Genomic DNA, 14,128 nt, shown 5'->3' with positions numbered 1-14,128 from the left:
AGAAAGACAATCTGGTGTGGATCGCTTTCCCCTCCAAGAAATCCATGGTTCTGTGCATTTCAGCTAAGAGTTATTGCTTTGTTCAAGAAAGCACAGTAAGTGGACCTATCCCTGTCAGGATGGGCCTTCAACAGGGAGTGGTGTTCCAGGGCCTGCGTGTGCAGCTTGGAGGCAGAAGGCAGTGGATGAGGGCTGGGAGAAGCTAGCGTGGTTGAAAAGGCGAACCCCACAAGAAGTGGTCTACCTGAAACCCCACATTCCAGCTGAGTTCCTAGTTGGCAGCTAATCCGAGCACCCTGCTATTTAGAGTGCTTAGATCTTGGCTGACAGGTTGTCAGCTCTTAGTCAACTTTTTTTTTTTTTTTAGCTGAGCCATCTTGCTTCCTATTGGCAGCTTAGTGGCAGCTCAGCTCGGGCTGGGGCATCGGACCACTGTTGCTCAGAGCTCAAACTCTTGAGCAAGCTCTTAACCAAGTGAGCCACTCGGCCGGCCCTTAGTCAACCTTCTTAAAAACAAAACAAACAAACAAAATAAAACACCTAACCCAAAGTGGTTTACATATCTGAGTTAGTACAAAATGGTAACTTTGAACATCTGGTAACTTCTCCATGTATTTAATGTAATTGATTTGACTGAATTCAAAGAGTTTTTCTCTCTACCATAACCCCTCACTCTCCAGCAACCAAACATTTTATGAGTGTAGATTGCTTTATTATGAAGAAATTAAAGAGGCTGATCCACTTAGGGGAATTGATACAGATTATCTACAGGGCATCACATGGCCATGGACAGAGGCTTTGCATTATATTGGAGAAACATTTTGTTATATCAAGCTTCCCAAGTGGCAGAAGAAAGCATCTCAGAAGATGAAACTCTTGCTGTTTTTTTGTTTCTTTTCAGCTTTAAGCCTGGCTTCAGATTCTTCTACAAGTACTAGCTCTTTGACAGTTTCTCATTCTGAATGTGGCCCTACCATACAAGGAATCCAATCCTTTTTTTTTCTTCACTATGGGAAAAATTGCCTGTAACATATGCGTGAAAATATCTTGTTAGAGCCATAAACTCAGATGTTTTCTTTCCTCAAAAAAAAATCCCATTTCAAGTCTTCATTCTTAAAGGGAGGCTTAGAGTCCATTCATACTCCCTCATTCAAATTCCATTATTGTGGCTTCATAACTTTTTTTTTCTCTAGTCTGTGGGCAAACTTTTACAGCCCTAATCCTTGGGGTCGTTCTCTGATCACCACGGCCACTGACCTTGCCAAGAATACAAGGGCACAAGAGAAGCTGCAGTCACCCCCTTCAACTCTGGCTGCTGATGCTCCCCCTCCACTATCACCCAATTCCTCTGGGGAGAGTGGGGGTGGTGTCTCTTTGAAAGAGCAAACAGAAGAGAACTTGTCTAGTGCAGACTCATAATTTAGAGTCTCCATGACTCACTGGTTTATAATGTGTAAGACATGCTGCGTAAATCTGCTTTCTGTCCTTTAGAACATTGCCCCAGGATAGCAGTGTACAACTCTCTCCAGGAGCCCTCAAGATATGAGAGTGAAAGGCTTTTTCGACTATAATACAAAGAAGTATTGAATTTTCCTGAACAACAGCGAGACCTTAGCCTAGCCAGCTAATGCAATATTGATCTGAGGGAGAGTGGATGAAATACTCTTGTCCATCTCGGCTGTGTGCTCATTTGTGTATTTACATGAACATAGCGACTGGATTTCTTACTTCCATTCGTATGGACCAAGAGGCCAGGGAGAGGAATGAAAACAGTCACAAAAACAGAAGTACAATTCAAAAAGTGAATTATTGAAGAATTTAAACAAGCAACATGTACTAAGCTGTCTCTTGGGGGAGAGTAGGCTTACAAATATCATATCTTCTCAGGTGTGAAGCCAATATAGTATTTATGTGGTTTAAAAGATATACCTGCAACTGGGAATGGCAATACCCCATTCTTTGTATTTTCCATTAATCTCTCCAATAATTACAACTCTACCTCAGAATCAGACAGTTTGGCTTTCTGCTACCTTTTTATGTGAAAAAAGGGGCAATGATCCACTATAAAGAGGTACTTTTAAAATTAGGTATTTTGAATACATAAAAAAAAGAGAATCATTCCAAAAGGGTACAAGATAGCCATGTATTGTCATAATAATAAACCTTTTGGTAGAGAGTATCTGGACTTTGCAATTTCCCCTCCCCCCCCAAAAAAAAAATTTGCACATGTGTATCATTTATATTTTGGAATGTTTATATTTATATCATTTATATTTGGTATCTATAGTTGATTTAATATAAAAGTAACTTAAAGAAAACAGATCTCAATCTAGCATTTTTGGAACTTATTGCTAAAATCATTGATAACATTTGGAACCTAGGTAACAACCAGTGTCAGCTCCTTCCGCTAGCCTAGAACTTCATCTGCCCCCATGTGGTGTGAGCTAAGCATTCATGCTTGGCTCCATAATTCAGCGCAAGCATTTGTGGCATCAACCAGGCAGCATGCTTAGCTCATGGCTCTCAAACCATATGTAAACTTCCCCAATTAGTTCAGAGTTGCGACTTGTGAATCCATAGAGCTTCAAAGAGTGTGATAGATGGAGATGTGTGATTCACAACGGGCATGCCTCGGATTTCCAGTTTGGGAGTAAACTGCTTTTCTTCAAAGTCAATCTGAATCAATGGGTAGCTTTCAATTACTTAGACATCTAATTCAATGTTTATGATAAAATGCAACATAACATCACTTGATGGTTAAAAGCCTTCAGCGCCTTCTGGTTGTTGTTTTTGGAAAGGATATCAAAGACTAAATGCAATTTTGCTGGCAGAGGAGCTGTATGTGTTGAACTACTATGACAAAAATGTTTCTAGTGCCACTGACAAAAACCCAGGAGCCTCCAGTCTCTCGTTTTGCCTACAAGAGAGAGAGCTGCTCGCTGGCATAGGCTGACAAGGCCAGGTACATATTAACAAATACACAAACACAATTTTCACATTCCAAAGCTAGTTTTCTCTGGGCATAAGTGAAATACACCATAGTTTAAAACATGGGTGAATTGCAAGGCTGATAACTCTTATTGTTAATTGTTCCTTGCTTCAACTCAGTGATTTTCCAAAGCCAGAAAATTACTACTTTGAAAAACCCTTGACACTAATAACAATGTGCTTCTTTCTGAAAGTATCCTAAATAAGTTAGTTGATTGGACCTCCTTTTCAGATGTCAATTTAAATGTAAGTTCTAGAAAAGAAGGCTGAACATTTGGGTTGTGAACAAATAAACCCATTATTAAATGTTCCAACTATTATTACAATACTATTATAATATTGTTTTCCTAATTATTGGATTGAATACTTGGAAATCAATCAGTACTCTGTTTGGGCAAATCTCATTACTTAATGAAGGAGTTTCCTTAAGATCGTCATAACCCTATTTATATGGTAAAAGATCAAAGAAGCAACTAAACTAATGTTAACCCATTTATTACAATGACAATATAAGCTTTCTCTAAGCCCAGTTTTTCTCCAATGTTATTTACTGTTTAGGAACATATCTATATGAAATTACACTGATAATTTTAATGTTATTTCAAAGACAAAAGCAATCTCTTTCACATTATGCTTCCTCTCCATTTACAATTTATTTAAATACTGTTTCCTCCAACTTGACAATAATATCTGACTCTATTTTATAGATGGTTATACATCTCTAGCTGCACGATTTGCAAGAACTCCCAAGCTGCCCTTTCTGATCTGTGTAGAGTGTGTTCTCTAGAGAAATCTTAATATTAAACCAGACTAAACACAAGACAAGCAATGCAGCTGCAACAAATTATTTGATATTATCTCCCTCTGTTCAGAATTTGGGTGTGTATTTTTGCCATTCACCTTCTAATTCACAAAGATTGAAATGGAAAACTTTCATTTAGCTGTTCACATGGCTACCTCCTTGCCCCCTTCAAATCTTAGCTCAAATGTCACTTTCTTTATAAGGCCTAGCCTGAATGACCATCTTGTTTAAAAATTAACCCACACATCCCTCTTCACGAACGCTAGCACTTTTCATGCCTTTACTCTGCTCTAGTTTTTCTTTCTTTTATTTATTTTTTGTTTTGTTTATAGAACTTCTCACCTTCTAACATCCCATGCACATAATTCATTTATTTGTAATGGCCCTTGTTTACGCTCTCATTCCCCCACAGAATGGAAACTCCACTAGGGCCGCCATCTTCGAGTGTTTTATTTACCAAGTGCCTGGAACATGGCAGGTGCTCGATAAATATTTTAAAAATGTATAATGAATTTAGATGATAGGAACAATAGATATAAAGAATGTGTTGAGGTGATTCAAGTCGCCAAAAATAAAAATTCCCTAGAGAGCAGACAAGGAATCTGTGTAAACTATAAATGTCCCAAACATTCTCATTCCTCTTCTAAACTTCTAAGTATTTTGGTGGCAAAATGGATGCTTATTTCACTCCTAAAATTTTACCAGGCGCTTAACGTCTCTGGTCCTTCATCTCTGCATTTGTAAAATAAGTGGTTTGCTTTAATTGGTCTCTTAAGCTCTCCTCTGATAGTCTATGAATTAATGACCAGTGGGCAGGTCAGTGAAATGAACAAAATACTTTAGTCAGGAAAACTATGTGTTTGTTGTCCCAATTATATCACACACACACACACACACACACACACACACACACACACATACACACACACAACTATGAGGGCTTGCATAATCGTTCATGGACTCAGTTTTATTATCTATAAAATGAAGGAATTAAACTAGATAATGACTGAGGCAGTTTGAGCTCAAATACTTCATCGCTGCTCTGAATAAGAATAAAGAGAGTTACCATTTTGCATTGTTTTTCTTACTCCTTCTGAGCTATTTTTCTAAAATGATGCATGTATCCTGACACGTGTGAAAGGATCCCAGTGCCCCTCCTCCAGGTTCTTCCCTTTCAGGGACACTTCCTGCCCTTCTTACCATCAGGGAATCCATCCCAGATTTCCAGGCGGTCATAGCGACAGAACATCCCCCCTGGAGGATTGGAGTCAGGCTCCAGGTCAAAGCTTTCAAATTCCAGGATAATCTCTGACATCTTTGGTGCAAAGATAATATAAGTGCATTCAAGGCTGTTGGGATATTTTTCAGGGAATCCGGGGGACTTGATCACTCCATTAGGGGTTGTGTAGTTCTGGGAACACTCAGGACCTATGAGTAAAAGAGAAAAAGGAGCAAAGTCAAAATCCCCTTAAATGACTACACCAAGAAATAACCTGGGAAAAGATAGCATATCTTTCTAATAAAAGCCCACCATTATAATCACTGTCCTAATCACTCATTAGTCAGCCTTTTCATAGTAGTGCCAGGTATGAAAGTCAAGTTCAGATTTATTGTGTTCACCTTTGTTTTCCATTTGTGTGGAGCAATTTAAAAACTTCTGTTGCAAAGAAAAAAAATGACAAATATAAAATCATATGGGAACAATGAATGAGTAAGCTACAGAAATCTTGACAGAGCCCTAGAGAAATAATTATAGCCCCTTCAAGCTTAAATCCTTAAATCTTGAGGCTGACAAGCCCTTTATTGGTGAAATAGAACATTTACAAAGGCAAGGGGGAGAATTCAATGGAGAGAGTTTGGGTTTCAGATTCCTACACCAGTGACTCAGTAACTTTGCCAGATGTGACCTCTGCCTCTTTGACAAACTAAATGTGAAAGGTAATTCGTACGTGTACCCAGGGTGAGTGACTCATTCTGAATGGTGTTGACACAGGTGTGCCGGTAAAGTGTGGCTGCTAGTGAGGGCACGATAAACTGTGATTACAGGCCGTGTTTCTAGAAGTCACCTGATATCAATGTTGACATCCTAACCTTCCCCAAAGTATCAGACACAGTACTTTCTGCCATCCTAAAATTATGTGTTAATATATATGTGTGTGCATGTAATGCATATATTTACAATGTGTGATTTTAATGGCTGCTCAGGGTTATCAAGACTTTTCAAATTATGGTGATTTATAATTTAAATTGGTTAAATGTATACATACATATATTGCAGGTTGACCTTATGACTGTGTGAAGGAGCACAATTTCAATTGATGGTATCCAGCACCGAATAGGGTGGTATTAACCACACAGTTGAAAAACTCCCCGTCTACACGAATGTGGACGTGAGCATATCAACTCTGCTCCTTATCACCACCACCGCTGCCGTGAATCAGAGATGATTTGACCCTTTTGAATCTCAGGATCCAATCTGGAGATGTCCAATTCAGCCATTGTTTTCCTGGGCCTTTGTCTCACTGATGGCACCCTCACTGATTGGCATGCAAGGATTCAACTCTAAATAAGGAGGTTTGTTGAGCTAATGGTTAATTAAACATTCTCCCAAAGTACAAGTACTAGAGGCAACATATTAGGCATCAAGACAGATTAAAGTTAACTAGCTGATTTCTAGTTCTAGTGACTAAGGTCAGTAGGTTGACTCTAGCGCGTCTGGCAGCCTATTGAGAAAACAAATCGACCTCTTTCTCCCGGTGCACATATTAGATTTCCATGGCACAGGAGACACAGAAGAGTGGTACTGCGTAGATGGGCACAAGCAATGTGGTCTGTAGAGGGCTGACTTTAAAATACCTCCCAAAGCCTTCTCAATGTGGCTCACCCTTTATGGTGATGGCCTCAAATGCTTATCTATTAGATTCTGGTTGAAAAGTTATTAATGGGGCATTTCACAATGTCCGTTCCAGGTAAAGTAATTATGATATATAGCTTATAATCTGTTTCTAAGTTATTTGGTGGTTTCTGAGGTGATAGTGATTATGCCAATTTAAGTCTTTAATTCACAAAGCATATATATATATATATATATATATATATATATATATATATATATATATATATATACATACACACACACAGGGGGGATGCCAAAAAAAGTATATACATTTTAAGAAAGGAAAAAATTGTACTAGAATTGTATTCCTCAATATATACTGATAACAAAAGATGAATACAAGTCACATTTGACTTCTGCAATTATAAGAGGTGCTCAAAGTGGTTACCATCAGTGTAATGTTAACAGTTTTTTCCTTTCTTAAAATATGTATACATTTTTTTGGCACCATATATACAAATGTGCATATATATTTATACATATATATATATATGTATATGTATATAATATTGAGAACCCTTTAGAATTCTAATTCCAAGATGTAGGAACAGTGACCCTAGAGACCTCCAACCTTCTTCCTAGGGCAAAATAATAATAATAATAATAATAATAATAATAGTTTTGGCTAGGCCCTTGTGAGGCAAAGCAAATAGCAGGGTTCAGTGCAGATACCAATACTTTTTCCTTAGATAAAAGGGTTCAGGTGAGATTAAGATTTAATGAGAGAAAAAATGACAGGAGTTAAGAACACACTTTCAAATAAATGTCAGTGTTTTCACTGTGTCCTTGCCCTGTCAGAAACCTTTGGAAGCCAGCTCAGGTATTCTAAGGTGTTTGACAAAAGCTGGGGAAATCTCATGTGGTGATGGAAGAGAGCTGGATTGAGCCCCAGAACATCTGAGTGCCAGCCCTGCCTTTACCACTAACCTTCTACGTAGCCTCAGGTGGCCTCCTAACATTTCTGGTCCTCATATTCTGTGCATAGCAAATGGAAGGTTGGCTTTGGGGTCTGAAGGGAAAAAAAATCCCTTCAAATGTAAAGATTCTGTAATTTCCCACTTTCTCTATCATGCATCAAATTTTGGTTTAGTATTTTCCTTATGCACTGTTGCATAAATTTGCCACAGTTGAGCAAACACATCCCCAGAAAGGACTGTGGCAGGAGTGGGTTAGGGAATTCTGTAGTGAGTGTACAAGCCAGGAACAGGCCAGGAACAGGAGGGAGGGCCAGCAGCCCTGGGTGCCCAGGAACAAATGAATTGGTGGTGTGAGAGGTGCACACCCAGCGTTGGAGCCAACAAGCACTGTGCTCTTGTCATTATCTGTAAGACTGAGAGTACTTTGTGTGGTTATGAGGGGCACATTTCATTGTTAAATGACAATAAGAATGGTTAATATCAATAGCTAAGATACTCTATTTGGAATTATTATTAAATATACAGACTTTTAATCAAACGACATGTGAAATGACCAACGCTGCTCTCAATAAATGCATCCCTCCCCTGCTCCAAGACCCACAGAAAACGACTACAGCTTTTGCCTACATTTGGGCCTGTATGACCCAGGCCAAGGGTAGAACAGGAAGCACGACACGTGGGAAGGCTTGGGTTTCTTAGAGAAATTTCTTTAGGCGAAAGGGGATAATTGTAGGGCTGGTGGCCCAAGGTTTCAGCATCTGAGAAGAGACACGTATAGCAGGGGAACATGGGGTACCTGCGGAGAGAATTAGGATGCCAGGATGGCTCCGGGATGCATAGGCAGAGGTGGGGGAGGCCTTGCTAACTGTCAGGCAAAGGTGTTCCTTTAGAAATGTAGCCCTAAGGACGCAGAAATGGCTTAAATCTTCCTTAGATCTATAATCTATTACCAGAAAACCTCAAGGCCACAGGTGTAAGATTAATTTATTGGTTCGCCTATGATTAGTATAATTTATGTGTTCTGAGGAAACTTGATATTGCTGCACCCTAAAAGAAGTGCTACATTTTCAAAGGAACAGAGATGCATGGATTTTATTATATCATTAAATGGCTTTTGAAGAGAGAATGTCCATGAACTTGTATATGTATACATTATGCTAGTTAATGGCTTTTTATGGAGTATCTATAAGGAGTATAGTGTGTACAGTGAGGGGGAGAAAGATATTTTCTTTGCGTTTTTCAGGTGGTACCAATCTAGTTGGGAAACGAAACACGCACACATGAATACATTTGAAAATACTAAGGAGAAACATATTGGTAAGTGAAACATATTTGTGTGTGTATGTATACAGCATGTATGTGTGTATGTGTGTGTGTGCGCACATGCATGTGTGTGTAGGGGACAAGTTGGGTACATGTGTAGGAAAAAAAATAGTAGGTTAATTAGGAAGAGCTTCCTGAGAACAATCTGTGTAGAGTCAGGTGTCTAACAGGTTAAGAGACATAAACCGGAAGAGAGCTAGGGCTATGAAACCTGAAGGCACCAGCTTTATCCATAATTATTGTAACAGCGAGTGCTTATTGAACACATCTTCTGTGACAGACACTGGCTACATGTTTTCCATTTCAACCGATCTTCACAACAAGCCTGTGCTAGATACTATTATCCATTTTTTCAGATGAGGGCTCGGAGGTTCTGAACATTCACACAGTCAGTGGCAGAATGAAAATTCACATTCAGGTCTGCCGGGCTTTCCCCAGTGCACTACCGTGAGGCAGAAAGCCAGCTTGTGAACCTGTGAGAGGTGAAGTTATATAGCGTCTGGGGCAGCTGATGTCAAGCCTGGAGCTTGACCCAACAGGTCACTGTGGCTTGACCATGAATGATGGAGACCTGCCATGGGTATTTTGAGGACTGCAGCTTGATGACTGTTTGAGAAGCTGTATGTAGGATAAAAGAGCATGGGGAGAACCACAGATTGGGCCTGTTTGGTTAATGCAGTGGACATGAGAAGGAAATGTGACTCTGACGCCCGTGGATAAAAGTTCAAAAGAGGGCCAGCCGAGTGGCACATTGGTTAAGAGTTAGCTTGGGACACCAGCTCTGAGCAGCAGGGCCCTGATTCGGATCCCACATGAGGGCCTGTGATGCTGCGCCCTCTACAGCTAAGATGATGAACAACAGCTCGACCTGGAGCTGGGCTGCCGTGAGTCACCAGCGACAGTGTAGGTTGCAGTGGGGCTGCAGTGGACTGCATGAGCTACCATGAGTGGCTGGCAGCCAAGTGTGAATGGCTGGCAGCTGCCGTGAGCTGCTGTGAGCCACTGTGAGAGGCCGTCCAATGGCCGGCGAGCAACTGCCTCACCCAGGAAGAGTGCAATGATAATACCAACATGGGCCAGTGAAGCAACGTCCTCCACAATTAGACTGAAGAACAAAAGGACAGCAACTTGTCTGTTCCCCTTCCCCAATTCTCCAACGCTGTTCCCCTCCCCCAATTCCCCAATAAAATCCAAAAGAAAAAAAAAGTTCAAAAGAAATAGAAGCCATATGGGATGTAGAGTTGCAAGAAGAGAGGACAAAATAAGGCTTCAAGTCTCAAAAATAGTGTTGGAGAGCAGGTCAGGGAAATTACGAAACATCTGAGACTAACAAAATAATAGGAGCTGAGTTCTTTTGGAAGAAGAATGATTCTTAATGACTTAGTGACAGAGCTCTCTCTTTTCTCTTTCAACCATCTTCAGATCTTTGAGAAACACTGAAAATGAAAGGGGCTGTTCTTAGCCCTTTTGCTGACACCTTTATTCTTTGATAGTGCCATGTGGAGGTAGAGCAAATGTAGGTGTGTGTGTGTGTGTGTGTGTGTGTGTGTGTGTGTGTGTGTGTATATATATATATATATACAAATACAATATGATTTATATGACAAGTCAAACAGTTTTCAACCCAAGAAAATATGTACATATGTAATCATCTGTACATACTCACGTCATATGTATGCTATTATTTATACGAAAGGGTTTCTAAGCATTTGTTTAGACAAATTTCTGATGAAAGTTCTCTCCATCTATCCATATTTATATGGGGCAGTGCCAGATTCCTTTGCAATTTTAAGACGTTGTACAAATGGTCCCAGAAACTCATAATGACTCCTTTTCGTTATTCTCAGTTGCCACTGACCCAGGGACCTTAGTCATTTGTCACTGGTGTAGCTAGATGTTTTCCATTTTTAAAAAAGCTCTTTCTCCTATATTCTGGGACAATACATTCAAACCTTGAGCCTCTGTCCCTGGATGGGTCCCCCACGCATTGATATCAAGGGAATAATGAAGTAATTAAAAAAATAATTAAAAGGGAAGGCTGAATTTAACACATAAAAGGAATCTACAGGCTATTGGAAAAACAGTAACATGCAGATAAAATATTGTTTATCAACTGACTGATATGTGTGTTTAATTCCTCAAGGCTGGGGGACTCTGAATTTTCAGATCGTATCTCATCTCAATATATACCATTGTAACAGATTATATTAGAGAGGTGGCTGATATTTAATTCCTAAGGGGAACGATACTTAAAGTGTTACTGTTTTGTTTCCTCCAGGAAAGAGGTTCTTTCCCCACCTATCCCTTCATTAATAGAAAGCCTCTTCTTCCTCCAATAGCTTTAGAAACTTTATAAGGGCCAGTAGACTGCTTTGCTTTTCCTGGGAACTACCAGTTTTGAATTTTGCAATAAAGTAAAGGGAACAGGACGTCCATAGGTTTAACATAACAGAGACTCATGCATTTTTAATGAAAAAAAATCAAACTTCAACAGTAGATAAAACTTATTTTTGAAGAAGAAAGATAATAAATGCTCTTAAAAGAGTTTTATGGAGTATATATGTATTGGGTTGTCAGAAAAGTCATGACGCATTTTTGCAATGAAAAACATAGACAAATACGTCATGACTTTTCCAACAACCCAATACTTTATAAACACTGGTTAACACATTAGAATAATTTAATTTTGATTTCTGAACTGCTTTTTACAAAGTTTTAAACATACTCCATACATTGGAAATTTTTCCTTTGTTTAAAGTGTTTTCTAACATTTTTGTAATGAGAATATATGAATTTTTACAAAAGGATAAAAACAATACTCCTTGTCTTTCTTTTCACTTTGTCTTTTATGAAATCAAACAATGTTAATGAACATTTAGTCATATATGTTCTCCTCTAAGTTACTCACCTCTCTTGAAAATTTCATAACGTATGGAAAATCCTGCACCATGTGTCTCATAGTCAGAGACAAATTTGATAAAAAGAAATGGCCCTGAAGATACTACAGGAGAAGGGGCAATCTTTCCACAGAACTTTCCCCATAAACGTCCATTTTCATTTTCTCCATCAATGACTTCCACGTAGTCATACCTACACAGAAACAGGGAAGCAAACATGAGATTAGCAAGAAATGCTCTTGTAATTTCAATAATTTAGAAACTAGCATTGCCCACAATAGTCTGTCGGGGGGGGGGGGGGGCAGGGGGAAGTGTTATCTGCATTCACCACTGTATTACAAGGAGGGGAAAAAATCTAGCAAAATGAAATAATTAAAATGGACTACATCATGTCTGTATACATCATCTGGCAACAGAGAACTATTAAGAATAATGGTGTCCATTATACTTACAGACAATGTCAGTTAAAGTAACCAATTAACAAGAAAAAGAGAAATCTCATGAGCACAATTCTCTATTATCAAATTGTGTTCTTTTGTCTGTGGTGGTGGAGTGTCAATACATAATGCTATGCATTCTTTTCAAACTGTGAAGTTCTTTTATGAATTCAAAATGTCTCCTTGGCTGGAGTTCTCCATGAACAATACTTTGATTTCTGTGAGCGACCCTCTAAACATATGGCCACAGAATAATAAACAGATTCTTTACTATTTAACCCAATTCTACCAAACTCCAGGCTTCTTTAAAAAACAAAACAAAACAAAAAAAACTCTCTCAGTATCCGCAGTGGTTAAAACACAACTCATCTCATCTTCCTCCAAAACTATATTTGAATTGCAGAATGTAATCTCTCCAAAGAAAAGTGTTTATTTAAAAATGGAAATTAACTTTGTTTACCTACCAGCCTGAAGCTTTAAAAGAATATTGTTTGAAGAGGAAACATGACACATTTCAAATGACCAAAGTGATGTGATTTTTAAAAAGTTCAGGCTTAATAACACACTAAGGAGACAAAGGATAAATAATGTGACAATAAAATATTACTCTGAAGATTGCACTGAGATAACAGATATGCTTGGACCGTCTTTATCTCTAAAAGGTGGAAAATCATCTCCAAAACCACTAATTTCCTAGTGCCCCCCCAGGAAAATAGGAAGATTTTTGTTAGTTTGGGAATTATATATATTTTTAGTGCCTTGCTATTTTCTCTTTTTATTGACCATGTCACCTAGGAACCAGGTAATCTGATTTGTCTTCCATTTTTCTTCTAGAACTGACATGAAAACATTACAACCCTTTCACTTCAAACATTTATTTTATTTCAGTGTCTAACTTGGATCAAAAGTCCTGGGATATATTAATTTCAGGAATGGCTAAAAAATATGGCAGTAACATAAACTGCATCTGGCAATTTAAAAGAGATCAAAGAGGGGGAAATCTTCCTGATGACCAGTGCCATCTTTAACAATCCCTTTTCAAACTGTCCAGGGCACATTACTTATGTTTACATAAAGCCTCAGGAGACAACTGCGAAGATGATATCACTAGTTCAAGTGGACAGCTTCAGGCTCTCTAAATTAAAAATGACATTACCTCATCAGTTAGAGTTGTGTGCCAGCTTTGTGTATACCAAGGAGAAAATAAAGCTGACATTGATGGAACTAAACATTAACATATGTGAATTATTGTATTAACTGCATTTCCTCTGCTGCATCCGATGTTTCCAGTAGCGCTCACCGGCCTGCTAGCATCGCAGTCCCTTTGCAAAACTATGGAATTACACAGAGGAATTGTTCGTTTCTCCATACTTTGGAAGATGCTTTTTGCATGTTAAAAGAAGATGGCAGAGGAGGAGAAGTGAAAAGTGGAGGACCAGAAGGAGGATGAAGAAAGCATGTTCAAAACCCTAACTAGTCTTTTACAGTCAACGGGGGGTAGCTGGAAAGGATGTATCTCTGTAGTCATTAAAGCCTCACAGGTTGGCATTTATGTAGTCATTCCTTTTAGCTCTACTGCTTCATTGACTAGACAGGTCTGCATGTTTTGCCCACGCTTGCTTATAATTTAACTGTGATTTGAACTATTGACTGTTTGTCCTGGCGACTGTGCATCCAGCTCAGCAATATAGGCTTTTTACTTGAATCCTGACATGGTCTGAATACTAAGTAGCCAAATCCTGGTGCATTTTGCCTTCCAGGAAGAAATAAGAGAGGTGGGGTCAGGCTTTCCGAAGAGCTGAGGGCATTTCGGTGAGGAGAACTTGCTCCCAGGTATGAGAGAACTCAGCTAATCTAGTCTAGTGAAT

At 39.0% G+C, this 14,128-nt stretch overlaps 1 protein-coding gene across 4 annotated transcripts in view; it reads right to left on the bottom strand.

Annotated features, from left to right (window-relative positions):
• NRP1 (neuropilin 1) overlaps positions 1-14,128 on the bottom strand; it is a 144,818-nt gene that overhangs the window by 71,909 nt on the left and 58,781 nt on the right. For all 4 annotated transcript variants that reach the window (XM_019652611.1, XM_019652612.1, XM_019652613.1 and 1 more), the window contains exons 3-4: positions 11,835-12,016; positions 4,991-5,218 (exon numbers count right to left, since the gene is read on the bottom strand). In XM_019652611.1, coding sequence (XP_019508156.1) covers positions 4,991-5,218; positions 11,835-12,016 — 410 coding nt within the window. The remainder of the gene's footprint in view (positions 1-4,990; positions 5,219-11,834; positions 12,017-14,128) is intronic.

Source organism: Hipposideros armiger, unplaced genomic scaffold (genome assembly GCF_001890085.2).
Source record: "Hipposideros armiger isolate ML-2016 unplaced genomic scaffold, ASM189008v1 scaffold_183, whole genome shotgun sequence".
NCBI classification, from domain to species: Eukaryota; Metazoa; Chordata; class Mammalia; order Chiroptera; family Hipposideridae; genus Hipposideros; species Hipposideros armiger.
Note: the sequence above shows the minus strand (reverse complement) of the source record. Positions and strands in the feature narration are given on the sequence as shown.